The 26227-nt window shown below is 53.2% G+C and overlaps 3 protein-coding genes across 20 annotated transcripts; all 3 read right to left on the bottom strand.

Annotated features, from left to right (window-relative positions):
• Positions 1-3176: 3176 nt before the first annotated feature.
• SYNE4 (spectrin repeat containing nuclear envelope family member 4) lies at positions 3177-7404 on the bottom strand. Of its 5 annotated transcripts, none has more exons than XM_055311458.1 (8): positions 7190-7404; positions 6947-7084; positions 6649-6700; positions 6018-6161; positions 5289-5804; positions 4336-4413; positions 3553-3684; positions 3177-3459 (listed from the first exon to the last, which is right to left on the bottom strand). In XM_055311458.1, the coding sequence occupies exons 2-8, from the start codon at positions 7072-7074 to the stop codon at positions 3259-3261; spliced, it is 1251 nt and encodes a 416-aa protein (XP_055167433.1). In that variant the 5' UTR covers positions 7075-7084; positions 7190-7404; the 3' UTR covers positions 3177-3258. The 5 variants fall into 5 exon arrangements, with proteins under 5 accessions (XP_055167433.1, XP_055167434.1, XP_055167435.1 ...); XM_055311459.1 differs by having other exon boundaries at positions 3178-3459; positions 5289-5537; positions 5610-5804; positions 6947-7404; XM_055311462.1 differs by having other exon boundaries at positions 3183-3459; positions 3553-3608; positions 5289-5537; positions 5610-5804; positions 6947-7404.
• Positions 7405-7526: 122 nt separating this feature from the next.
• On the bottom strand, positions 7527-12556 carry ALKBH6 (alkB homolog 6). 14 transcript variants are annotated; one of them, XM_055311468.1, is made up of 8 exons: positions 12534-12556; positions 11862-11887; positions 11664-11742; positions 11319-11387; positions 9757-9817; positions 9242-9414; positions 8832-9036; positions 7527-7967 (listed from the first exon to the last, which is right to left on the bottom strand). In XM_055311468.1, the coding sequence occupies exons 2-8, from the start codon at positions 11885-11887 to the stop codon at positions 7666-7668; spliced, it is 915 nt and encodes a 304-aa protein (XP_055167443.1). In that variant the 5' UTR covers positions 12534-12556; the 3' UTR covers positions 7527-7665. The 14 variants fall into 14 exon arrangements, with proteins under 14 accessions (XP_055167443.1, XP_055167444.1, XP_055167450.1 ...); XM_055311469.1 differs by having other exon boundaries at positions 12509-12535; XM_055311475.1 differs by lacking the exon at positions 11862-11887 and having other exon boundaries at positions 9242-9393; positions 12509-12539.
• Positions 12557-12989: 433 nt separating this feature from the next.
• Positions 12990-25835, bottom strand: CLIP3 (CAP-Gly domain containing linker protein 3). The gene is made up of 14 exons (XM_055310684.1): positions 25687-25835; positions 25156-25381; positions 21865-22004; positions 21686-21779; positions 21324-21485; positions 20779-20897; positions 19646-19882; positions 16987-17122; positions 16710-16838; positions 15849-15992; positions 15643-15766; positions 15373-15437; positions 14940-15012; positions 12990-14534 (listed from the first exon to the last, which is right to left on the bottom strand). The coding sequence occupies exons 2-14, from the start codon at positions 25319-25321 to the stop codon at positions 14480-14482; spliced, it is 1644 nt and encodes a 547-aa protein (XP_055166659.1). The 5' UTR covers positions 25322-25381; positions 25687-25835; the 3' UTR covers positions 12990-14479.
• Positions 25836-26227: the final 392 nt, after the last annotated feature.

The following is a 26227-nucleotide window of genomic DNA, read 5'->3' as shown; positions in this document are numbered from 1 at the left end:
AACACAGATCAGAAGCCTCACCTGATCTGGCCCCATCACCTCTCACCTCATCTCCTCCCACACTCCCCCTTCATGACTCATGCTCCAGCCACATTGGCTTCCCCCATGCTCGGCACACTTCTACCTCAAGGCCTTTGCACTTTTCCCCTCTACCTGGAATGCTCTTCCTTCCTGTCTCCACTGTCCAGTATGATAATGGGAGCAACTTGGGATGTATTTGAAATGTGATGACTCAGAAGAGCATATGACTCTTGATCTTGGGATCATAAGTTCAAGCCCCCACACTGAATGTAGACATAACCTAAATAAATAATTTTTTTAAAAATGTGATTAGGGACTAAGGAATTTAAACAATTTTTAATAAATTTTTTTAAAGTTTTATTTATTTGACAGAGAGAGAGCACACAAGCAGGGGGAACAGCAGAGGGAGAGGGAGAAGCAAGCTATTTCCCAAGCAGGTTGCCCAATGTGAGGTTTGATCCGAGGACCCTGGGATCATGACCTGAGCCGACGGCAGATGCTTAACCAATTGAGCCACCCAGGTGCCCCTTATTTAGTAGAAATTTGAAAATTAAAGCAACTACTGAAGATCGATATTTGGGCAGCTACTCTGCCCAAATGCCAGAGATTTGTCATTGTCAGTCCATCAGGACAGGGGTTTGGGGGTGTGCTGGTGGTAGGCGGTGTGTAGAGGCCACTTTTAGGCAACAGGCTTGAACAATGAAACCTGGAGCAAGGCAAAAGGGCCCACTATGGCCCCCAAGGTGAATGCAAAAAGGCTCATTAAGCAACCCCCCTGGAAATAATCATAGGCCCTCCCTGACCAGTGGGCTGCCCTCAACCAGGCCCAGTTACCAAGAGGGGAGAATGCCATACATTCCCATAATGCCTCACTCTGTCTTGTAACTAGAGCCCTGCACCACTGCCTCTTGGCGGACAGTCTCCTTTCCTGTCCTGCCCGCTGTTCCCTTGTGTAGTCAGTAAACTTCTATTTCCTTTAAAAAATATATAATAATAAAATTATATTTGTGCCTCACATTATATCTGTTTTAGCACTACTCTAGGAGTCCTGGGGCTTGTTTCCTCACTGCAATTTACTATAATCACATAATGCCAACATCATGACCTAATTGTCTCCCTGATGCCTTCCCCAGCCACCCTAATTAAATTGTGTCCCCTTTCCTTTTGCCTACTTCCGTTGTCTCCTTGGTGCTTAATCACCATCTGACCTATAGCATTTTACCTAGTCCTCTTATTTACTGCTGATCCGCATTAGAGTGTCTGCCCCCCCCCCCATGGGGACAAGGATTTTTAGCCTGGCTTGTTCACTGTCATAGCCCTGGTTTTTGACCAGTAACTGACCCAAAGCAGACACTCAACTTTGAAAGAATGAATGAATGAGTGAGTGAGTGAGTGAATGGCACAGATCTGTTCCATTATCCAGTCAGTTGGGTTAGCATTGGCGGGACTCTGCCCACCCTGTTTGTAGTGACTCTGGGGAGACCATGGCTCTTCCTTGGTTGGGACAGAGACTTGGTGTGGAAACAGGACAGACCCAGGTTTGCGTTCTGGTTTTTCCCTGAACCTGGGGTCTCAGGATCTGCTGCTTCCTGCCTCCCTCCCTCTGTCCATTCCCCCTTCTGGTGACACCTCCCTGGTTTCTTTGGAGACCCACCCCTCCCCCATTTCCAGTACACATGATCCAGGCAGGGCTGACAGCAGCTGCCAAGGAAGCAAGTGACACTGGCCAAGGGAGCCAGCTTGGGGACTTTGGTGGAACTGTAAGGGAAGGGTGACTGTTGTATTGGCTGCTCAATTGGTGGGGTGCTTAGAGGCTTTGAGGGGCACTCGGGCTACCACTAGATAAGAAGCCAAACCAGTGGACAGAACTGAGAGATGGAGATTCCGTGTGTGTCCCTAGCTCAGCTGGGCTTGCAGCCTGAACTTTTCAGTTATCCACAAAAATCAGTTCCCACTTCAGCTTAAATCAGTGGGAATTGGGCTTCAGCTGCTTGCTCCCTGTGTGGCCTTGAGCCATGGCTTCCCCTCTGGAGCTTCAGTTTCCCATTAAGCGGGGACACACCATTGGGTGGTCGTGAGCTTTAAAGAAGGGACGTGTGTTTAGTGCACATCCAGGAGCCTAGCACAGGGCTCCTGTTCTTGAATCTAGTCCTGTTCCTCTTGTCCTGATTGCATGCACTCTGAGGAGAGGGTAAGCTTAGACACCTCAGGCTGAGGACTGGACTCAGGATGCAGCCCTGGCAATTCAGCTGGGTGAGGTCAAGACCCTGGGGAAAGGGGGATTTCGCTATCCTATGCCAGGGATGGCCCAGCCTGGGAGACATGCAGAATGTTTGGCAGAGCACCTGTATGCCTGCCAGACAGGGGCCGTAGCAGGTGTTGGCAGCTCCCCCACATTGCCTGCATCCTTCCCTACACACCCCTAGCTTCCTGGTGCAAGCACCCATGCCTCTTTGCCTGAGAAGCCTTGACAGACAGGAGAGGCTGGAAGTGTAGAGGAGTTAGCATCTCCAGGATTAGTCCCTATTCCAATGAGATATGGAAGCTGGAGCATAAATGTCACAACTTCTTCACCCTTTGGTTGTATTCTCCCAGAGGCCCCTAGTGGGGTGGAACCCCAGGAGCCCAGAGCAGCAACCAGCTCATTAGCTGCCTTCCCTGGCTCACTTCCTCACTCCCGTTAATCTGCCTAGGGGGTCACCTCCCTAATGAACTACTTGTGCTAGAATCTTTGTCTCCGGGATCCCAATCCAAGATGGGGTGATTCAGTTCTGTGTTGTACATTCAAAAGTGAAGGGATCCGTGGAGGGGGCTGTCCAGACATCAGAGCTGGATCCCACATTCTGAACTCACACACCCAATATCCTCACGCATTCCGCTGTGGTATGTTTGTGCCCCCTCAACCTTCATGTTGAAATCCTAACCCCCAATGTGATAGTATTAGGAGGTGAGGCCTTTAGGAAGTGATCAGGTCATGATGGTGGAATCCTCATGGAAGGGACTTAGAGCCCTCATAAAAGAGAGAACCCTGATCCTTCTGTCACATGAGGAGACGGCGAGAAGGCGACCATCTGTGAAGCAGGAAGCAGACCTTCATCTGCTGGCACTGTGATCTTGGACTTCCCAGCCTCCAGAACTGTGAGAAACGAACTTCTATTGTTTATAAGCTACCCAGTCTGTTATTTTGTTATAGCAGGCCCAACGGACTAAGACACATCCTTTGACGGTGACCATTTATTACATATGTCCGGGCTGTGTACTCAGATTGGTGGGGGGCCATTGACGTAGCTGAGCACCAGGTAAGGTGTCCTGGCCAGTCGGGCAGGAGAGCAGCAGGACCCTCCTGTCAGTGGCAGGAGCAATGTGGCACCCACCAGGAGAAAGAGGAGGAAGAGAAGGAGGAAGGTCAGGGACTGCCTGGAGGCAGGAGGACGGGCTCTGTGGAGGGAAATATGGTGTGAAATGCAGTGTTAAACTGCCACCTTGAGCCCTGTACCCCACACCCCCAGAACCATCTCCCAGGCATCTCACCCAGGGTCTACCTCCAACATCACATCCTGGAGACTGGGAGGCGTTTGCTTCTTGTCCTAAGAGGAGACAGCAGCCAGCAGCAGAATGGATGGAAGTAGCACTTAGTCTGGATTCTTCCTTACTATAACAGACCTACAGGGCTGAGTTTATTTTTCCTCCTTTCCTGGCACGTCCTGAACCCTCAGGACCCAACCACATGGACTTGGAACATCTCCTAGTGTGGTGGGTATCTGTGTCTGCCCTCCATCCAATCTTCCTGTTCCTGATGACAGTGGCTTAATGAGGGCAGGGGCTGGAGGGCATCCTGCCTCCCCACCCACAGGCCTTTGGGTGCTTGAGTAGCTGACCCCACACGACTCTACTTCCATGACTGGGCATGTGAGCCAGATCTGGCCAATGAGAGCACTCCATCAGCTTGGCCACCGTGATTGGTTCAGGGTGTAGGCCATGACCCAAGCTGGCCAAGTGGGAATCAGCCCTGGGACTTTGCTGCCAGTAGGTCAGTGGCACTCTGCTTCTCCTCGGGTGGATAAACCAGTGGGATGTGAGTGTTTAGCTGCTGGGCAGCCATTTGCTGAGAAGAAAACCACCTTGGAGAAATAGAGCCCAAGAGAGGGAAGGGCTGAGCCCTGGATAGCACCTGAGATCTTCTCAGCAGCACCTGGACTTTTCAGTTACATGAAAAAATATCATCCCTTTTTTTGTGTAATTCAATTTGGGTTAGGTTTCTGTCGCTTGCCATCAAGATTCTCGAGTGATACCCCTGGCTGAGGACCAGCTCACCTGAGACTTCCGGAGCAGGGAACGTCTTCGGTGACCTGCTAAGTGTTTCCGGTGGCTAAAGCCCGACATGAGCATGTCCTGCGGGGAAAGAGGTGGGAGGTCCTTGGAAAACTAGCAACAGACAAAATTGGTCAAGGGCCAAGATGGGCTTGTCATAGAGATGAGATTCTGGGGGAAGAAAAAGGTCTCAGGGAGAGATGAAGAGAGGGGCAGAGACGAAGAAACCAAGAGAGAAGAGATATTACTTATTCATTCATTTAACAAATATTTAATGAGTGTCCATTACATGCCAGGCACTGTTCTAGAATCTATAAACCGACAAAGTCCTGGTGTCCATAGAACTTATTTTCTAGCAGAGAGACCACACATTCATAAATAAATGTACAATGTCAAGATGTGGTAAGTGCTGCTAGGAAATAAAGAGCTTACGGAGTGATCATGTCTGGAGGTCAGGGCAGGCTTCTCTGAGGAGGTGACATTTCGGAGGGCACCTGGCTGGCTCAGTTGGCAGAGCATGTGAGTTCAAGACCCATGTTGGGCATAAAACTCAGTTAAAAAAGTAATAAAATTTAAAAATTTTTAAAAAGGTGATATTTGAGGAGAGACTGGAATGAAGTGAGGAGATGAGGGAGGCATAAGTCTGGGAGCTTTGTGAGTGGGAGTGAACTGGGGATGTTTAAAAACCAGGAGGTTAATGTGGCTGCAGAGTGGAGAGTAAGGAAGAGCGAAAAGAAATAAGGACACACAGATAGAGACCATAAGAGGGAAACAGAGATAGAGAAGTCCCAGAGATCAATAGAGACAGGAGGAGGGAGGGAGGACAACACTGAGACAGCAAGAGAGAAAGAGACCCAGAGAGACAGAGCCATCAAGACCCCCTTGAAAGGGAAGTACCCCAAAAGAGGCGTCCCAAGGGTGCCTGTGGGGGAGGGGTATCCCCCACCTGCTCTCACCTCAAGGTCTTGTCCCCTGCCCTGGGGGCCTCTATGGCCACACAGCTCACAAGGAGCTCCTGGCATCCAGGCTGTCTTTCGCCCCAAGGGCCTGAGGCCTCCAACATCCCCTGCTGGGTCCCACTCCAGCTCTGCGGGAATGGGGAGGCTACTTGGTGCCCAGGGTCCCCAGACCCCACTAGGTCCTGGTCCATCCACGTCGCCCTCGACTTCCAAGTCCTGGTCCAGTGGGTTGGCTTCCTCAAATACCTGGTCAGAGGACAGAGTCATGGGGATTGTGGAATTGGTTCCTGGAGTGGGGACTGCCAGGGTGGGCCATACCAGGCTATAGGTGACCAGCTGGGCCTGCAGCCACCACAGTCGCCGAAAGATGCTGCCTCGGTGGGCTCTGAGGGCCCTCAGGATCTGCTCCAGGGACGCCCGGGCCTGAGGCTCACTCCGCTGTGCCAGCCCCTCACCAAATGCCAGCAGTGCATCCACACGCTCAGCTGCCCCACGTAGGTCTGCCTGTAGGGTCTGGGGACACAAGGTTAGACACCCCCACACACACACAACATACCCATACCCACACACAGCAGGAGCTCCAGAGATCTGGGACTTGGAATTACATCCCTTCTCTCCTACCCAGGCATCTGGAACATGGAATAAACCCATTTCCCACCCTAGGAAGCTGGTACCCATTCGAGAGGCCCTGCCCACCCTCCCACATTTTGGCCTCCCGCTGCCCACCTGCAGCTGGACCATCCTGCTCTGGGCTGATGCCCAGGGCCCCAGGCCTTGCTCTAGGTCCTGCAGCCGGAGGCCCAGCCCCAACAGGCATAGCGATAGACTGTCCTGCTCAGCCTCCAATACCTCCTGGCCAGAGATGAGATGCTGGGGAATACAAGGGGCGGAGTTAGGGCTGGTAGGCTAACAAAGACCTTGCCCCTACTCTCATTGCCACCCATCTCCTGCAGGATCCTCCTATAGCAGCGTCCCTCCCTGGGTCTGTACCAGGGCGGCTCCCACCTGGAATCCTTCCTGGTGGAACCAGGCCTGAAGACCTCTAGTTCAAAGCCTCCAGGTTTTCAAGGCTCCTAGAAACATGGACATATGGGGTCTGGGGGCCCAGACAGGGAGGGGTGATGGAGCTGGATATCCCCACAAGGAATAGGACTGTACAGGGTCAATGATGAAACCATTCTCTCCCAGTCAGTAAAATAATGAAGTGATTATAGTGGTAAAGAATAATTTCCTAGAACATTCCCCTCACCCCCACCCCCAGATGCCCAGTGCTTTCCCAGGCTCATCATCTCATCCCCAGATTCTGGGGGAGAGGAAATGGGGGCTGGCCCAAGGGCCCTGGATCACCTCAGCTTACCTCCCGGTGTCTGCCTCCAGCTGGGTCCTCACTGGAAGAGGGTGTTGGCCATCTGAGAGGACCAACAGTAGGGTCAGTGCCCCTCAACCCACCCTGGAAGTGTTTGGGAGGATCCAAGGAGTCTGACCCGTTTCTGGGCTGGAGGCATGAAGCACTGACAGGCCTCTGCTACCCCTGTCCCCAGCTCCCTCTGCCATGTCCCTAGGTGATTACAGCCACAGTACCTCTCACCCTCAAAATGCCTCTGCTACTGCCCCCACCCTTTTGGGGCCCAAGTTTCAGAAACCCCAGCCCCTACCTGATTCTCTCCTCTCCAGATGCAGAGCAGATGGTGCATCCAGCAACGTCCAGTTCCCTAGGGGCTCCAGGGGGGTGGCTGAGGGGCTCTGAGGGGAGTCTAGGGCCCAGGGATGGGGGCAGGGCCATAGCTGGGAGCCTGAGGACAGAGTCAGTGAGGATCCCCAGTGAGAGCCCTTTTTCTGGTCAGGGGTATCCCCCCAGACCTCCTCAGTAGGACTTACCCAGGCAGGTAAGTCCTTACCTTAGGCCTGAGGCAGCCAGAGGCCCAGGGGCAGGCTCAGCTCCACCTCCTTACCAGTGGAACCTGGACTCAGGTAATTTGATGCCCAGCTCAGGTGAGAGCAGCATTTAACTCCTTCCTCTCTAGCGGGCCAGTTGGCTGAACCTCCCAGGCTCATCCCATTCATCCCACCTAAGGGGTTTCCACATAGGACCCTGACCCCTCAAGAGCCCTGGACTCCACCCCACTCAGTGACCCCCTTACACCTAGCCCCAAGGCCCACACCATCCAAGGTCCCAGACGCAGTGCCCCTCAGGAACTCATGCATCTGCCCCTCTACCCAATCCAAGACCAAAGAAAGATTTTTGTTGGTTTATTTGAAATGGGACCTCTTCCTGTAGTTCCCACAAAGTTACTGGGAAAATATATAACCCCGGGAATGCTGGGGAGGGGAGCCGCCTCTGCCCCAGGGTTCCAAGGTCACAGGGTCGCAGATGTCAGGAGGCGGAGAGCCCCAGAATGAGTCCACCTGGCATCACTTGCTGAGCAGGAGGCCGGTGCGCAGCACACGGGGCACGCGGCGGATGGTCAGCGAGACGCGCGTGCCACGGACCAGGCTGGCTCCGGGCCGCGCCGACGGGCAGGCGGCGGCGTTGGGCGGCAGGGAGGTGGCGTCCAGCGCGTCTACGCGGGCAGCTGCGATGCCGTGGAGGAGGCGCGTGTAGGCGGTGCCTCGGAGCACCAGCAGGCTGCGCGGTTCCAGCAGCAGTGAGGTGGCTGGCCGGGGCGGGGCCCGAGGCTGCGGGGCGGGCTCAAGGTCAGCGGGTCCCCAGAAGTCAGGGGGCTAGGTTGGGGTGGGGAGGGGGTTAGTGAGTTCCTAGGGGCAAAGGCTGAGGGTCTGGAGTGCAAATCCTACGGGGGTCTCAGCTAGTGGGGGAGGATGGAAGGCAGGACCAGCAGGCCCTTGGAAGGGGGCAGAAAGTCGGCTGCAGCTTGCACCCAGGGATCAGCAGTCCTAGTAACTGGATGGAACTGGACTGAGGGCTTGGCCGAAGTTAGGAAGAGGGGCTAGAGGGATGAACACAGGCGACGAGGAGCCGGTGTGGTCTGGGTCTGTCTGCAGACATCAGGATGTTTGAGGACACCAGCACAGTAGAAGGAGGTGTCAGCCTACCCAGGAGCATGTAGGGCTAAAAAGGAGCAGCTGGGTTTCCCAGGGAGTTTCTGTGAACCGTGAGGTGTCAGAAATGCATTACTCAAAGGTCAGGGAAGCTGCGGTCATGCGCGGTCCTCGCAAAGGGAGTCAGTGTATCTGGGGCGTCCTTGAGCAACGAGTCATGGGTTGACTCCCCAAGGAGAATCTGAAGTGTCCTACCAGGCGGATCTACACTATTGGAGTGGCAGAGAGGTCTGTGTCAGGGTGCCCTGTGCAGTGGGCAAAGAGGATGCCTAAAAGGAATATCAGAGACACCCCTGAGTAAATGGTGTTGAGGAATCTGAGGATATCAGTTATCTACTGGAGTGTTGGGGAGTCCTGCATAAGGTATATGGACCTTGGGCTATTGGGGGCACTCCGAATATGTGGGGCCAGGGGATCTGTAGGGCATCGGGGGATCCACTTTGAGGGGACTGGGGAAGGTGTCTGGGAAAGTATCAGGGGTACCTTGCAAGCAGGAGGGGTTGGGGCCCTCTTGGAGGATGTGGATTGTCAGAATGCCCACGAGTGGCTGGGGCAGGGTCTCAGGGCCCACCTGCTCGGCAGGGTCATCATCCTTTGGCTGCCGCGGCTCGTAGAGGTCCAGCATGGTGTGGGAGCCCAGGCTGATGGTGCTGACGGTCGGGTAGTAGAGTGGCCCGTCCTCGTGGGGCTAGGGAGTGGGCACCAGGGCTGGACAGGGCAGGAGTCCACACCCCCCACCCTCTGGGGCTCAAGGAGGGCGCCCCAGCTTGAGATGGGGAGGTGAATGCCTGCTGGAGGTATGTGGCTACTGAATGAGTAGAGGTGGGTCAACATGATGCCCTGTCCCATGGTGGATCAGAGGTCTGGGGATTAGGGTGAAGGTGTGTGGTTACCATGATGCCCTCCCCAGGCAGATACTGGTTCACAAGGACGTGGTTGGCTGGGAGACCCCCAAAAAGGCTGAGGTCAGATACTTTGTCCACGTAGCGCTGGAGCCACAGAGGCAGCCGCTCAGGAACCATCCCCCGGGGATGGGGGAGCCCACCTGGGAGAGGGCAATGGGGTCCTGAGGACACCCAACCAAGGAGCCCTGGCACCTGGAGTCCCCATTAGGGATATCCCAGTGGCTGGAAGCACTCTGACCCTGGGGAACCTCCGACTCTGGAGATCACTACCCGATGCTTCCAAGGTGTCTTGACTTCTTTAAACTTCTGGACACTGCGAGATATCCCCAACTCATCAGGAAATCCCTAGTCTCTCAGAATTTCCACTCACCCCTCAGAATCCTCCTGGCCTTTTGAATCCCTTTAACCCTCAAGAACCCACCCAATGCCTTGAGTATCCAATCTGAGCCACCTGCCCCAGCGTATATCCCCACATTGCCCATGCCCCTGGTAGGGACACTTACCCCAGTTCTGTAACTTCCTCCCCGAGAGCTGGGTCCACTTTGGCTTTGGGGCATTGAAGACCTAGGAGGTTGGGAGGGGTCAGTCCTTTTTCAGGATCACCCTCACTGATTCTTGCACCCAGGTCAACATAGGGCCCTCTACCTGGGGTTGAAATGGGTCATCTCAAAGTCTGTGGGATTGTTCTCTGATACAGTGTTCCCAGGCCTGTGTTATTTGCCCTCTTCCCTGTGTCCAGGATCAGGAAAGGAACCACAGCTACACAATCGTGGTCTGAATCTATTGAGAGCTCTGGGCTAGACTGAGCTCTTTTAATCCAGCAAATAGTGTGCACTCTGTAATTTCCTGAATCCTGGGCTCTCTCAGCACAGCCTGACTTCTGGAACCTCTTTGTTCCCATCACCCGGGGGGAGGAAATGTGCTAGGCTGGGCTATCTCAGCATAGCAGAGAGAGTACTTTGAAAATTCTCCACTGCCAAGATCCTGTGGGTCTAGAATAGGCAATCTCGAAGAAGTCTGTACTCCACTCAATAATCTCATTTCTTTCATCGTTATGGGGCTGGAATGGGCTATCTCAGCACACGAGTGTGTTCTGTGGGGGACCTGGGTGGCTCAGTTGGTTAAGCACCCGACTGATTTCAGCTCAAGTCATGATCTCAGGGTCCTGCATCAGTCTCTGTGCTCAGCGGAGAGTCTTAAGATTCTCTCTCTCCCTCTGCCCCCCGACACCACCCCGCTCAGGAGCTATCTCTCCCTCTCAAACAAATAAAATCTTTAAAAAACAAAACAAAACAAAACAAAAAAGTCTGTCCTCTGCAGCTAACTTATTCCTGGGACTCAAACTAGACAAGATTACTTGGGGTAGCACAAGGAAGCCCTGTGCTCTGTAACTAAGTCTCTGAAGCTGCAAAAGGCTCTGAGCTTTATAAATTCTATCCCCCACGCCCCACCCCGAATCTTAAGAATAGAATATAGAATACTGGGCCATCTCAGCACAGGTGATCTGTGCTTGGTAACCTTGTTACCAAGACTTTGGGTCTGTGCTGAGCTATTTCAGCAGAGGGAAGAGGTTACCCTGTAGCATTCTGATGCCTGGGTTATGTCAGCACAGAAAACCGAAACTGCAAAGTCTTAATTCCCCAAACCTCAAGGGCCTGAACTGGGCTATCTCAGTCTATATGTATAATCCCCCTTTCTCTATGATAGCAGGATTGGGCTCTCTTAGTAGAGAGGGTATGAGGTTTCTAACTTCCTTGTTTCTAGCATAAGGAATCTGTTTCTAGCAATAACATCTGTTTGGAGGCCATACTGGGCTATCCCAGCACAGGGAGTCTGAGCTGCATAATAACTACCTTTCTAAGAATCAGTTTGGTTTCCCCTAAGCTGCCTGGGAAAGGCTCTTTCTGACAGACCCAGCAGGTCCTGCAAGAGCAGCAAGTAGGGAAGAGGAGGGATGGGTGCTGGGTGGCACTCTCCTTCCTGCCAGGATCTTCACTGTAGCCTTAGGGGTTGGGGAGGGATCTGAGAAGGAGGGAAAAAAACGACAGAAGGGTGTTGAGGTTACCTGTCGAAGCAAATACTCTTCCTCTTCCTTGGAGATGAAGTCAGGGACATAGTAGATTACAGGTGGTGCCTAGGATAGAGAACCCCCTGAAAGTGCGGCCCTTCAACCTACATAGGAGCCCTAGTAACACTGAGCAGACCCTCCCTCTAAGAGAGGCTCCAGATGTTCCCAGACAGGCCAGGGCCTGACGTCAAAGGACTAATGCCCATTTTGGGGGTGGGAAGTGGGGAGTGGGAAGCGAGCAGTCCCAGCCCACAAACCCAGGAGTCTGCCTATCTATCCCCACTCTTACTCTCCCACCCTCTAGTCCCCACCTTCACCCTCTGCACCCCCAGTCCTGACAACCTGCTCCACCCTGTACGGTTCCAGGGCGGGGACCCTGGCGTCCTGATCTTCCATCGACACCAACTCCATGCACCCAGTCCTGTGGGGAAGGGGAGGACACTCTGAAGTCACCAAGCTTCCCACCCTCAGGCTATTACCCATTTTCGGCTTTATCAAGGGCCAGGGTGTGAGGCCCTCAGCTCTACAGGGAATACTCACTTGGTTTCCACCTGAGTCCTCGGCATCTCGAAAGCCACCCAGACACAGTGAGCACCCAGAACATTGCCCCGCTGCCCCAAACTCCATCCACAACGTCTCATCCAACGGCACACATTTTTGCCCTCTTAAGCCTCTCACGGAGAACATCCTCTGACCTCACGGGGAGCCGTTCTCAAGAGCTCCACGCAGGGCCTCCAGGGCTGCACCCCAAAGCCCCTTCAAAGGGTTTGAGACCCCTTCCTAACAACTTCAGACTTGCAACCATGAGTCTGGGTCTCCAACAGTATTCACGGTCACCATGCACCCTCCTCCTGCCTCCAGCCCTTCAGACGCCCCGTTCTGAACACCCGCGTGCCCCCGATCCGAGTCTCAGAAAGGCCCACTCTCCGTCTCCTCGGATCCCCCCATTCTGGACACCTTCACACTTCTCCTCCCGAGCGCCCCTTCCCTGCAGCAACCTTAGGCCTTTAGTCTGAAGCCTGGCTCCTCTCCAACCTTCTCTACCTGAACCCCTTAGACTCCCCACACCGAGTCTTCTAGAACCCCACGCTCCGAGCTTCCCTGGAATTCCCACCTGAGCTTCCCCAGGTCCCCGTTCTCAGCCCTCTCGGACCCCATCTCCGTCCCCAGCCACCCCCAAAACTGACCGTCCACCAGGGTCCCCTCCAATACCCGAATTAAACACCCCCATTCCCTTCCCAGCCACTTCCGCCCACGTTCCTGACGCAGTTTCCTCAAACCAACGGGAATTCTCAAAGGTCCTGAGGGTCCGCCTTCCACCCAATCGGCGCTCTCGCCCTGTATTGTCCCGCCTCCCCCTCGCTCAGTGATAGGCCGCGCCTCCCGGGCTCTGAGCCAATGGGGATCCTCCGGAGACGGGTCTTTTTCTAGCACCGACCAATCAGGCTCCAGAACCTGCGGAGTGGGCCCAGATGGGAGGGGAAGCCTTCGAAGGGCCCAGATGGGACGGGAAGCGGCAGGAAGAAGCCGAAGCCGGATTGTTAGCAGGACTTCCCGCAGGCGGAATCATTCAATGCCCATTGAAGGAAGGACCTCCTTTCTCGTCCTCTGTAGTAAGGGCTACACAGGCAGGCCCGTAACTCCCCAAATATTGACCTGACGCAGACAAGCCATAGAAACATCTTTATTGAAGGGGATAGGGGTCATGCTGAGTTCGGGGACATGCAGTGAAGGGGCAGTCGTGAGCTGTCCTTGGTGGTCAGGGCCCCAGGTCCACCCTAGACCCCCTGGGCCTTCAGGTTCTCCCTCAGGCTGTTGGTCTGGCCCGGGTGCTGTGAGGTCCTTTGGGGCCAGTGACTCAGATTTGGTGTTTTGGACCTGTGACCAGAACGTAGATTGAAATAGGGTTCTAGGATTTGGGATCCCCTCAAGGCCTTGGGGCCCTTCATGTATTAGAGATGGAGGCTTTAGGATTTGGGGTTCCCTGGGGGCTGGGGTTCTTTGCATTTGGGTGTCTTGAGATCCATCAACTCAGGGCATTGAAGTACTCCGGTCTCCAGGGATGAGAATTCCTGTTTGGGGTCTCCTGGTGCCTACCAATAGGGCTTGAGGTGCCCTGGGAGCCCGGGATGCACATCCTGACTGCAATTTCCTCCATCCCAGGCACAAGGACCTCCTTGATTGGGGTTTCCTGGGGGCTTAGGATTGAATTTTTAAATTTGGGATTCCCTGGGGATTTGGGGATTCTATGATTTGAGGATCCTGGGAATTAGGGCCTTGGGGTCCTCTAGGGGCTGTAGGACTTGGGAACATGGGGGACATGTACTCTGGAGCTTAGTATCCCCAGAGTCCCAGAATGGGGCCTCCAAATTTTGGGGTCCCCCAAAGGGGGAAGTCGTTACTTAAAAAATAGAGAATTTTTTGGGAGCCTGGCCAGCACAGGGGCTGTGGGCCGTGTCGGGTGGGCTTCATACAAGGCACTGGGGGTTTCTTGAGGGCGCAGAGGGCAGGAAGACATAGGGGTCCTGTAATTAGCACTTCCAGGACTGTTTTGGTGTCTGTATATTGGGGGTGACAGTGGGCTGGTTAATGTGGGTCTCTTCTTGAGGGGTAAGAGTAGGGATTTGTTAATGTAGGGTGTCTCTGATTGCAGTGTAAGCTTTTGGGGTGACCATGGGGGTCACAACATCTTGAGGGGACTGATGTTAAATGTAGATCTGTTACTTTTGCTCTGGAGGTAAGACCTGTGTTTATTTCAAGGGGACTTGATGTGTGGGGGGGTGTCTTTGTTAATGGGGGAGGATTCTGATCCAGTGATGAATGACTCAGGAATATTCTGCTCTGGAGCATTATGTAGAGGTCACCATTATTTGAGGTGATGTGGAAATGTTATTGGGGGTCTGCTCTGAGGGGTTGGGGACAGGAACTAGCCTGAAGGTGCTACACTCAGGGAATCTTTCTGGGTACCATGGGGTCTGTATTTGGGGGTTATCATGAGGGAATCTGTTAATAATGGGGCCTCAGTGATCGAGGGCTGGCTAATGGGGTCTCTATTCTGGATGTGTTACTGGGAATCTCTATCTCAGGGTGACTTGGGGGCTCCTGTGTGAGGAGATGCTAGAGGGGACTCTTTGACTCTCTGTCAGATATCCAGGCCTCTAAGACTGCATCTCCGCTCTCAGCATCCAGGGAAACCAGCAGCAGAAGAGCAACCTGGAAAGGAGAATCATGTCTGTCACACCTTGATGCAGGATGTGGGGACATCTGGGCTCATCACCCCCCACCCCACCCCTGCTTCACCCCTGCTTCTCCCCAAGTGTTTGGGATTTGGCCTTTCTGAATTCTGCCTCTACCTATCCAGCTATGCCTTCTCAGGCTTATGTGAAATAGAAGCTATTTTGCCTCCTTTACCTGCCCCTTAAGAGTGGAAGGCACCAGAATTCATTGTGGAGACCTCACTCCCTAAGAACTGTTTCCCTAAGAGCTGACTAGTCACAAGTTTTCCTAACCTCTATTTCCAGCCCCAACCAGAAGTCCAGATCCCTGTGTCCAGTGGCCCTGTGCCACTGAATATCCCTGAATATCCCACAGGACGTGGGCCAAAGGTTGGCTACCCACCTGGAGATGGAGTTCTCTGATGCGATGTCCTTTGGGGTCCGGACTGTCGTGAAAGTGCGTTTGGGCTGTGTCACTAAAGGGGAAGGCAAGGTCTCAGGTGAGGGGATGACAGACCCTCAATACCCAACTAGTCTCTTTGTCATTGATACTCATCCATGTCCTCAATACCTACCTGGACCCCACATTCCAATACCCATCTGGATCTCTTGTAATATTCCGTGTCCCCCAATACCTACCCATGTCCCCAGTGCCTGCCCAGAGCCTTGTTGCTAACATCCTCATACCCCATGGCACCTATCCTCATCACTTTCCTGGACTCTGTGTTCCCTATAAATACTGTCACCAACACATACCTGAGAACCCATGACCTCTCCTCCTGTCCCCAAACCCTTACTCCTCCTCCTCTACCTCCTACACCTCAGTCCCAACTCACTTGTCACTTGATGCACTTTTTTGGCTCCGACATTGTCCCCAGGCGGGTCAGTGGTTCCACCAATCCTAGGGAGACATAAGAAGAGTGGGAGGAGTCAGAGTCACAAGATCCCAGGGGAGCTGAACCCACAGGCCCCACGCAGAGAGAGCCAGGGTGTGGAGGTGGGTATCCACACGGTCCTGCTGGTCTGAGAGGGAGAGACACCTGAAAGGGGGGCAGGGATCAGGGTTCTGGGAGGTGCACTGGGTTGGGGTCGGGGTTTGGGCTCACCTCTGAATTCGGGATGCTGGCGCAAAGACTCCATGCCGTGGGGGGCAGGTGAAGTACCGGACACCGAAGACAGAGCCATCATGCTTGCCAGTTGGCTGGTCTAGCTCAATGCCATACCAGTAACCTGTGGCAGTGGGGTGTCAGCATGCCTCAAGTCCCGCCTGCCCACCCCCTCCCCCCCCCACCCCCCAGATCACTGTCCTCACCCGGGGCAAAGTCTGTCTTCCCATAGAAGCGCACAATCCCTTGCTTCTGGCCGGCAACAAGGACTTGGTCTCCGACCTCGGCCTTGGCTCCCTCCCGCTGCTGCAGGCTGCCCAGAGACGGGGAGGACGGGGGCTTCTTCTTGCCTAGGGTAAAGGGTATAAGGGGAGGGAGTGGGGCCCCCAGATGCCAGCCCTGGGGACCTCATGCTACCCAGAAAGACCAAAGGTAGAAACTCTGTCCTGGCTCTAATCAGGAACTCTAGAGCCTTCCTCAGAACCGGGGTGTGTGTGGGGGTGGGGGGCAAAAAAAAATCAATTAATTAATTTTTAAAATTACTTAACAAGAACCAGGAGGGCTTTGGGCTTGGAAGGAAACCTCAACTGCCAGAAAACTTGGGGGGGGGGGCAAGGCCTGAGGGGAAACTGAGTCAAGAACCTGGAGAACCCCAAAATCCTTTCTCAAAGCTGAGGTTATTTAGGCCAAAGGAAAAACTGAGTCACAGAAGTCAGGAGCCCATAAATTATCCTTTTAAAATGAAGGAAGGAGTTGGGTGTGAAGGTAAATCAAGTCCTTAAAGCCAGGAACCCCATAGATTCTTTCCTAAAACTGGGGGGAACCCCTTGGACCTGAGGAGAAACTTAGTCATAGAAGGCAGAGAACACACAGATCCTTTCAAGAACTGGGTGGGGGGCCAGTACTAAGTCAAAGGAGAAATGGAGTCATAGAAGTGAAGAACTCAGAGGATTGTCCTCTAACACAGGGACCTGAGGAGAAACTGAGTCACTGAAGTTGGGCTACCCACAGAATATCCTCAGATTGGCTCTCCTCACCCTCCTCACCCAGAAGGCCCCCGCTCTGACCTTTGTGTTCCCTGCGGCCTTTGCCAGTGACACGGGAAAAGTCCATCCGAGGAGTCCGAGGTGTGGAGGTGACAGAGGAGGGGGGTGCGTCCACTACCTTGGAGATCTTGGACACAGAGGCAAAGAGACCTGGGGGGACAAAGCCTGGGCTGGGAATTGTCCAAGCCTCTGCCCTCTGCCCGGCCATCGTCTCCCCTGCCCCATCACCTAGTCAACAGCACCAGAACCACTGAATGGACCCCACCCCCACCCCTTTTGAGCCCCAGGTGGGACTGACCCTGCTTGGGAGGGCAGATGAAGTACCGGACGCCCCCAACACTGCCATCATTCTTGCCCTCAGGTTCATCCAGCTCCACGCCCACCCACTGGCCACTGGCGAACTCCGTGGTCCCGCAGAACCGAAGTGTGCCCGTCTGAGGAAATAAGGGAGGATATGGTTTGGGTGGGTGGGTGGGGAGTGGTCCTTGAGAGGCCATGATAGATGACTGGCACACAGGCAGCATGGAGAGAGGATAAGGGAGCCCTAAACTCAAATCTATTTGGACATCACCATTTACTGGCTACGTGACTTAAGTCACTGTGTCTCTGTGTCCTCATCTATGAAATGGAACTAGAAATCATACCTACCTTAGAAGATGGTTATAGAACTACCCTGTCCAATGCAGTAAACGACCATTAGCCACATAGAACAATTTAAATTAACTGAAATTAAATTTAAATTTAATTTCCCTGGTTGCACTCACCCCATTTCAAGAGCTCAATAGCCACATATGGCTTATGGCTATTTTGTTGGGCAACACAGACCCAGAATATTTCCACCACCACAGATGGAAAGATCTATTGGACAGGGCTGTGACAGCCTCAGAAGAGGGCCTGGGGCTGAGTGAGGGATCAGTGAGTGTTGACTATTAGTATCTTGCACTTTGGTCAAATGACCTTTTGGGCCTCAGCTTCATCTGTAAAATGGAGATAGCAAAGCACTTCACAGGCTGGCTGTCTGATCGAAACATTTGGAATATATGTAAGTTCATTTGGTTGCAGTGGTAACAGCCTCAGTGAGTACGGCTGTTATCATCGTGTGAGGCTGCTTCACTCTCTAAGGCTCAGTTCCTTATCTATAAAATGGGTGAACAGTGCCAACTCTGGAGGATTGGTGTAGAGATCAGAATAGTGCCTGGCACACAGAAGAGCATTTGTGATGCACCAAGCCCTATTCTAAGGGCTTTACTGATTTTAATTAATTTAAGCCTCATACGACTACTTGAGGTGGGTACCATTATTAGCTCCATTTTAGAGATGAAGAAACTGATTCCTCAGAGACGTGGAATCAGTGGCCCCAGGTCCCACAGCTAGAAAATAGCAAAGCTGACATTTGCCTGAGCTCGTAACCACTGTGCTATGCTGTTTCTCTAAGGGGCAGGTTGTTATTATTGTTCTTATCTTCAAACAAAAGGTTTCGCCTCTCTGAGCCTCTTACAGTCTTCTGGGTTGTAAAATGGGGAGAATCAACCCATTTTGCTTTCAAAATTGTCACGTAGGGGATGGCTGGGTGGCTCAGTGGTTAAGTGTCTGCCTTTGGCTCAGGGCGTGATCCCGGGGTCCCGAGATCGAGTCCCACATCGGGATTCCTGCAAGAAGCCTGCTTCTCCCTCTGCCTATGTCTCTGCCGCTCTGTGTGTGTCTCTCATGAATAAATAAAGTACTAAAAAAGAATTGTCATGTGGATTTGATTAGATCATGTGCAGAAAGTAATATAGATGGGACTGATGTATGCAAAACTCTTGATCAGAAAACACAATGTGATTTTTATGGTTTCTCACTGTACAAGCAACAAAATTCAAATTCCTTCCGGTGGCCTGCAGGTCTGGTGTGATCCAGCCCCTGCTGTCCTCTCCACTTCCCCCTCCAGTCACACTACCCCTTCTCTCCTCCTGGGCTCTATACTGCCATTTCCTCTGTCTCCATGTTGTTGCAGGTGAGCTCCTTCCCCTCTTGGCTCAGACATCAGCTTCTCACAGAAACCTCTGGAACACCCAGGGGCAATTTACTAAATCCAACCTTTTTTTTAAGTCAAAAAAAATTTTTTTAAGTAATCTCAAAAAAATAAAAAATAATAAAAATAAATAAACAAAAACAAAGTAATCTCAATGTCCAATGTGAGGCTCAAATTCACAACCTTGAGATCAAAAGTCCCATGCTCTACTGACTGAGCCAGCCAGGTACCCCTAAATCCAAGCATCTAATGGTTTTCAAAGCCGTGGTTGCTACTAGGTTTATCTTAACTATGGGTTTACTTTATTGGCTATGTCTTCTTCATTAGAAAAAAGCTCCATGAAAGTGGGTCTGGGCTCACACAGCCCTTTATTCCCAAGGATGGGGTGGGCGCAGCATGGAGACTGAGGGACATCTGATAAATAAACCAAAGTTGGAATACCTGGATGAATAAAAATTCTCTCTGCCCTCTGAGCATTTATACCTGCTCCCCCTACATGGGACTTCCCTCCTCCTTTTATTCTTCTGGCTCATCCTTCCTATCTTCAGGTGGGTGCATCCATCCTATCACACCCCTGACTGTTGTGATCTGTCCTTTTTGTCTCAATCAAAGTATTAACCACTGTGGGAGCAGAGGTGGGCCCTGAGTGGGGATCACAAAGCCCCAGGGAACTCACAAGTGCAGAGCTGCCTTGATCAATCTGCTTATGCTTCCTCATAACAGCCATGATTGTCCTGGGCTGTCACTGTCAGGTGATAGATCTGTCTTCCCCCCCTGCACTGATAGCTCAGCCCAGGGTGGGACACAAAGGAAACACAGAACAACTGTGGGAATGCCTGGGAGGGTGGGTAGCCAAAGGAGAGGGTCTACGCTGTGCCTGAGGACCCAGCTCTGAGGCGTGAGGGCTGAGTCCTGCCCTCCCCTCCTCTCCCCAGTCTCTGACCTTCTGGCCATCCAGCAGCACGCGGTCTCCCAGACGCAGGCCCAATGCACTGAGCATCAGATTGCCTGGGACGTTGTCATAGTTTGGTAGTGTGACCTTGGGGAGGGCACAGGAGAGTGGCACAGCCTCCTCCAGCAGTGTTCGCAGCTCCTTGGCCACCAGTGCTGCCTCTGCCTTGTCCAGGGACATGTCCATGGGATCTGGGACCACCTCCGCTGGCACTTGACCCTTTCGGTTCTGGGGGCCAATGGGAAGAAAGGAAGTGAGGATTCAGTGGCACAGGCTCTGCTTCCAGAGACCCCTAGTCTAGGTAAAGCAAAGGTAGAACTAGGTCATACCCTAGGCCAATATGGGAATAAGAAGGGGTGAGGCATTAGGATATAGCCCATGTCCCCATGTCCCCTGGGACATCCACCCTAAACCTCAGGCTGGGGATTTCAAGTAATTGAGGGTGGATCTATGGGTAGAGCCAAGGGAATAAAGGTCACACTTCAGTCTATAGGTCATGCCCTTAGGGAGGCCATGCCCCAGGAGATCCCAAGCCTGGAATGAGACCATGTGAGGGATGAACCCTGAAAATGGTCTCCTGTGGTCCTGGGTCAGGGTCCAACTGGGCCAAAGGAGAATGAGGAGAGGCAGGGCTTCAGAAACACAGGCCATGTCCCCCAAGATATCTGGGCCTGGAATAATGCACAGTAATTGGTGTTAGGAATAGGATCTGGAAATGGATGAGTTGGAGATCAAAGATCATGTTTTAAACTTATGGGGGGGGGACCCACTCTTTCATTCACTGAGAGTCTCAATTCTTTTCACGATCTTGAAATATTGTCTACATACAGCCCAGGGTCAGTCAGCATTGAGAGAAGGTATTCCTTGCTAAGTAACCCTGGAAAAATCACTCTCTTTGCTTCAGTTTCTTCATTGTAAAACAGGGCTCATAATAGAGTTTACCTGATACATCATGAACCCTAAGTAAATACCAGCTATCACTTCACTTGTTGAATGTACAGGTGATTTTTGTAATGAGCTCCCAGAAATGCAAGTGGTCCTAGAACCCCCTCATCCTCTGCCGGCCAGAAAAGGGGTGGGAAAGGAAGAAGGAAGACACGGGGGGCTGGGCCAGGGTGCAGTACCCGCAGCGCAGGGTTGGCACCATGCTCCAGCAAACATTTGGCGGCACCCAGGCACAGGTTGGAAGCTGCGATGTGCAGGGCTGAGCCGTGGTTGAAGTCACTGCACGTGGAGTTCACCACTGGGTTGTGGGTGAGAGGAGGGTTTCTGGTGAGTGGCCTCGGCAGCCTGCCTCCTCGCCACCCTCCTAACCCACGCCCCCACCACTGCCTTACAGCCTCCCCCAATCTCTCTTAACCCACAGGCCCCAATGCTCCCCACAGCTGGCAAGCGGAGCCCCACCCCTCCCTCCCCTTCCCTTCCCCTCCTCCCCACTAGGCCATGCCCCTCCCAAACAGGCCCTGCCCAGCCCTGGGGATGGGTCCTGGATGTCTGGGCCCCATCACCTGCACCTCCTGTCTCCAACCTACCACTGTCTCCTCGGATCCCGGCCCCCTCTCCCCTCATTCACCACCCCACAACACACATCCAGGGCACCCTCCTCCTGCTTCCAGCCTCCTCCTTAGCCTGGGTCCCATCCCCTCCCAGCCTGGACTCTCCAGCTCACCTCTCGGCCGAGCACCCTTAAGCAGCACTCGCACGAGGTCGGGCACGTCGAAGTAGGCAGCGTAGTGAAGCGCATTCATGTTGGTCCAACGGCTGCGCAGTGTTACGTCGGCGCCCAACGCCAGCAGCTGCTGCGAAAGGCGCACAGCCGCAGCGGGGTCCCCTGCGCAACAGCCCAGGTCAGCTTGCGTCCCCTCCTCCAAAGCCTGGGCCCAAGGCATAGGGAAGGCCCTGTGCCTCGGGGACTGTGCTTTGGCATCTTAGGCTGCAGGCTCAGGGTGGGCCAGGATTCTGAATGGTTTTGAGTGTGTCCGGTCCGGGGCCGGATGTGTCAGGGCTAGTGGTTTGGGGTTGGGACCTTACCAACTCCGTGGGCCCCAGCCTTGCACGCGTAGTGGAGCAGTGTCATGTCGGTCAGCCCATCTCGATCATTCACGTGGCAGCCTCGACGCAGAATCTGGGAATACCAGGGGACCAGGGAGGTTTACCCAAACATGTGAGGGACCCTGTCCTCTCCCTCCCTGGCTTCCCAAGCATCTTACCTCGTTGCCAATGACATCAATCTTGTGCTGGACTTGGGGCACCCACTGGCGCACAATGGCGAACAGTTCAGGGATGGTGGTCTGGGGGTCAAAAAGAATCTCCTGGCACGCCGGGTCATTGGGATCGAAGAATGTGAAGGCTAGGGTAGTAAGAGGTCCAGAGTCACCCCAGGCAAGCTGAAGCCCTCTTTCCATCCTGAGGCAGGGCAGCTCTAGGCCTTTGCCTTTAAGATCCTCTATTGCATGGTCTCAAACCATGGTGCAAGGGCTACAGACATTTTCTGTGTGGCCAGCATGAGGCTTCAGAATCAGGAGGTTTCCTGATAAAACTCCAGATGCCCAGTGTGTCTTGAAAAGTTGGCAGATCCAGCAATCCTACAGAGCAACAAACTCTACTCCTTGAAACTAGAGTGTGGAAGCAGCACAATACCTTGAATCTGCATGCCCCCCCGGGGTTGGGGGCAGGGGAGCTGCTAGTGCTTCTAACACATCGCTGCCCTGGTAAGTATGGGCACAGTCTGGCTAAATCTCAAGTAAAAAAAAAAAAAAGAAAGAAAGAAAAATTAAAAGCCAGAAAACTCGGTTTTTAAGAGAAATCTCAATTTTTCAAATACCATGCAGGACACATAAAAGTACCCATGGGCAAGGTGGGGCCGAGAGGAACTTCCATCTCCCCCTATTAGGCTCTGATGGGTGCTGCTCCTGTAGTATTGCCAACTGCCAGCACAGGGCCTGGCACATGGCAGGAGCTCAGTACATACTGAATGAATGAGTAAATGAACACCCAGATGACACCTGGCCGGGAAAGTGGCACAGACAGAGCGTCTCCAGGAATCAGCCTGTGTGCTCCTTTTTATACCCCAGTCACGCCACAGCCCTCCTTGGCTCAGAACCCCACCCTGGCTCCCACCCCACTGTCCTCCTCACATCCCACGAGCCCTGCACAAACTGGCCTCGTCTGTCCTCTCCCCCTCATTCATTCTACCCAGCCACACTGGCTCCTTCTGTCCTTCCAACACGCCGGGCAAATTCCTATCTCAGTGGCTTTGCACTTGCTGTTTTCCTTGCCTGGGCTGGTCTTCGCCCAAGCCTTCTCAAGGCTTTGCAGGTTTTCCGCAAACGTCACCTCTTCACAGAGGCCTCCCAGACCACCCTGTGTAAATCAGCACCTGTGCCCTTCTCCATCTTGGGCCCTTTTTCCTTTCTTTCATCACAGCACATATTATTTAACATTAACTTTTTTTAAAAAAGATTTTATATATTTATTTGACAGAGAGAAAAAACGAGTAGGGGAGGGGCAGGGGAGAAGCAGACTCCCCACTGAGCAGGGAGCCCCAAGGGGGCTGGATCCTAGGACCCTGGGGTTGTGACCTGAGCCAAAGGCAGATGCTTAACTACTGAGCCACCCAGGCACCCCCACTTAACATTAACTTGTTTACCCTCTCTTCCTTCTCTTTCTCCTTCCCTTTCCTTTGTTTCTCTTCTTCCCTCTTTTTTCTTCTTTTTCTCTCTCACTTGCCTCCCTCACTAGGATGAAAGCACTAAGTTTCTGTGCTGCCCATTCGCTCCCTTCTCCCCAGGGCCCAGCATAGCAGCTGGCATGCAGTAGGTGCTCAATCCATCTCTACTGAATTAATGGCACACATTTAATACACAAATACACAAGTTCTTCTTGGAGTCCACCTTAGCCCTCTCTCTCTTCTAGACCACATTTCCAGATTCCTTCATGTTCTGTGACCAAACCCTCCTTGTTCTACAAACAAGATTCTGAGGGAGGCAGGGGTGGGGCAGAGAGGCAGCCTGTACCCTCTGACTTCTCACCAGGCCACAGGCCCCAGCCCCATCTAGCCACATTTCCAGAAGAAATTTTCCAGTTTCCTGGGGTGGATTCCTCACACCAGACACCCAGATCACCTTCTTATTTTTCTATCAGACTGAGCTCAATTTGTAGCCTCTCTGACCCACCTCTAGTGGGTGACATGGCCACAGATGCCATTCTCCAGCCCTATCTTACTGATGCCTACTCTTTGAACCTGATGTCTAGTTTCTAAACTTACAGCTGCTGGGGACTCCCAGCCAACACCTTCTAAAAGCCCCCTCCACCTCTGTAACCAGTAGCCAGAGGGAGCTTTTAAAAATAGAAATCAAAAATACAAATCAGATCCACCACTCCTCTGCTTTTAAATATCTTCCCACCAACTGCTCTCCTCTCATCACACTTATTCAAAGTTCTCACCATAGCCCCTAAGGGGCCAGGATCTAGTCAGGGCCAAACCTTCACCTTAACTCTCATCACTCCCTAACTACAGCTCCAGGATTGTCTTCTGTTCTTGCCTCAGGGCTTTTGCACATGCTGCTCACAGCCTGGAACTTTCTTTCTCCAGCTCTCTCACAGTTGATTCCTCCTCATGCTCTGGGTCTCAGCCTAAATGCCACCTCATCAGAAAGACCCCCTAGGACCACTCCGTCTCAAGGTGCTGCCCCCTAACCCCCCCCCCATTATAATGTCCATCTTTTAGTTCTTTCATAGCATTCACTCCATCTGAACTTATCTGATTTAACTATTACTTGCTCTCTCCTAAGAGTAGGGATCATGCATGCCTGGATCACTCACCATTAAACCTCTCTATCAGCCAGAGTAGTACCAATGGATAAATATGCTTGGTGAATGATTAGACACTTTCAGTTTCTCCAAAAAGCCACCTTCCCAGCTTCACAACTTCCTACCTTGGAGCCTTTACTCCTGAAGTTATCCCTCTGGGTATTCTCTTCCCCTTGCCCTTTTGCTTGTTAAACCCCAACTCATCCTTGGGTCTTCCTCAGATGTTACCTCTGCACGGAAACCATGTCCTAAAAAGCTCCTGGAGCATCCTATTCTTGGCAAACACAATTCTCATCATGTCTTGCAATTATACATTTATATTATGTTACATTGTTATCTGTGTAGGTTGTCACTGAGGCCTGTAAGTTCTCTCAGGGCAAAGACTCCGTCTGGCTCCATGCTTTGCCCCAGGCTCCTAGCATTGAACAGGTCCAAGACAGCCTTTTCAGTCAATGTTTGTTGAATGACTAAATGACTGAATGATGTGTCATGAATCAAAGGTTAGGCTTATGCTAATTCCATTCTCCAATGGGTGAATGAATAAATTAACGAAGGGGGCATCCAAGGGCCAAGACTCCCCCAGACCACTTTCAAAGTGAATCAACCCACCATCACCATCAGAGAGCTCAGTCCAACCTCCCTGGCCACCCAAGGCTCCAGACCAAATGCAGGGTGGGGAGGGTGGTTACCGTAGTCCTTGGGGAGGGGGGCAGGTGCCGAGGGGTGCACAACAGGCTTCTGCCGGCGCTCCTGGGTGGGGCTGGGGGCCTCGGGGACCAGCTCATCCTCCTCCTCCTCTTCTTCTTCCTCCCCCCGGAGTGGAGGGGCCATCGGAGCGGGATCTGTCTTAGTCATGGTCTTCAGTGGCCCTCCGGGGGGCGGGTGCAGAGTTGGGGGGCGGCTTTCGGGTAAATCCTGAAGACAGCGGTCAGTTAGAGCGCCCCATGGGGTCCAGGGTGTGAGCCCCCAGAAGCCACCCCAGCGGCTCCCACGCCCCCAGCTCCGGATTTTGGGCAATCATAGCGACGACCATTACCCCTCGGAGGACCCCGGTGTGTGGACCCAGGGCCCAGCACGTCCCCCAGGTCCAGCCCCCATTCTTCTCCTCCCCGCGTCAGGCCCCTCGGTCTAGGCCGCCCCCTCCCCGGGTTTGTTTATCTCGGGATGCAGGATGCTTCGCCCCTCCCCTTCCCCGCGGGCCTCCCCTCTGCCCACCTTACCTCGGCCGTTGGGGCTGGAGACCAAAGCTGAGCCTGGGGAGCCTGGAGTACTGGGGTGTCTGTGTTGGGGGAAGTGATGCGGGAGGAGAGGGAGACAGAAGGGGACGAGGCCCAGACGCCGACTGGGGATGGGGGTGGAGAGGGAGGGGCGCTGACAGCGCATGCGCAATGGTACCCCCAACCAGGCGCGGGGGCGGAGATACTGGGAGGCTCCTCGCTTTGATGAAAAGGCTCGAGGCAGCGTCGTGAAGGGGACAGACACGAAGGATGGAGAGAGAAAGGAGAGGTGGCCACGGAAAGGGATGTGAGGCATCAAAAGAGATGAAGCATGGACAAGGGGAAAAGGAGAGGGATGGGAAAGCGGGCGCAGTCCTTTTTTGTGCATCCCCGACATAGAGCCTTCCCGCAGGCCCAGAACCAGGCCAGCCAGGGCAGGGGTCTCTGTGGTGGCGGTGGTGTTTTCTGTCTCTCTCCGATCTCAGACCTAACCCCTTCTCCGTGCTCGCCGCCTATCAGGGTGTCTCAGAGTCGTGATTCTGTA

Source organism: Nyctereutes procyonoides, unplaced genomic scaffold (assembly GCF_905146905.1).
Source record: "Nyctereutes procyonoides isolate TBG_1078 unplaced genomic scaffold, NYPRO_anot_genome, whole genome shotgun sequence".
Classification (NCBI taxonomy): domain Eukaryota; kingdom Metazoa; phylum Chordata; class Mammalia; order Carnivora; family Canidae; genus Nyctereutes; species Nyctereutes procyonoides.
The sequence above is the reverse complement of the archived record's forward strand: the minus strand, read 5'-3'. Positions and strand labels throughout refer to the sequence as shown.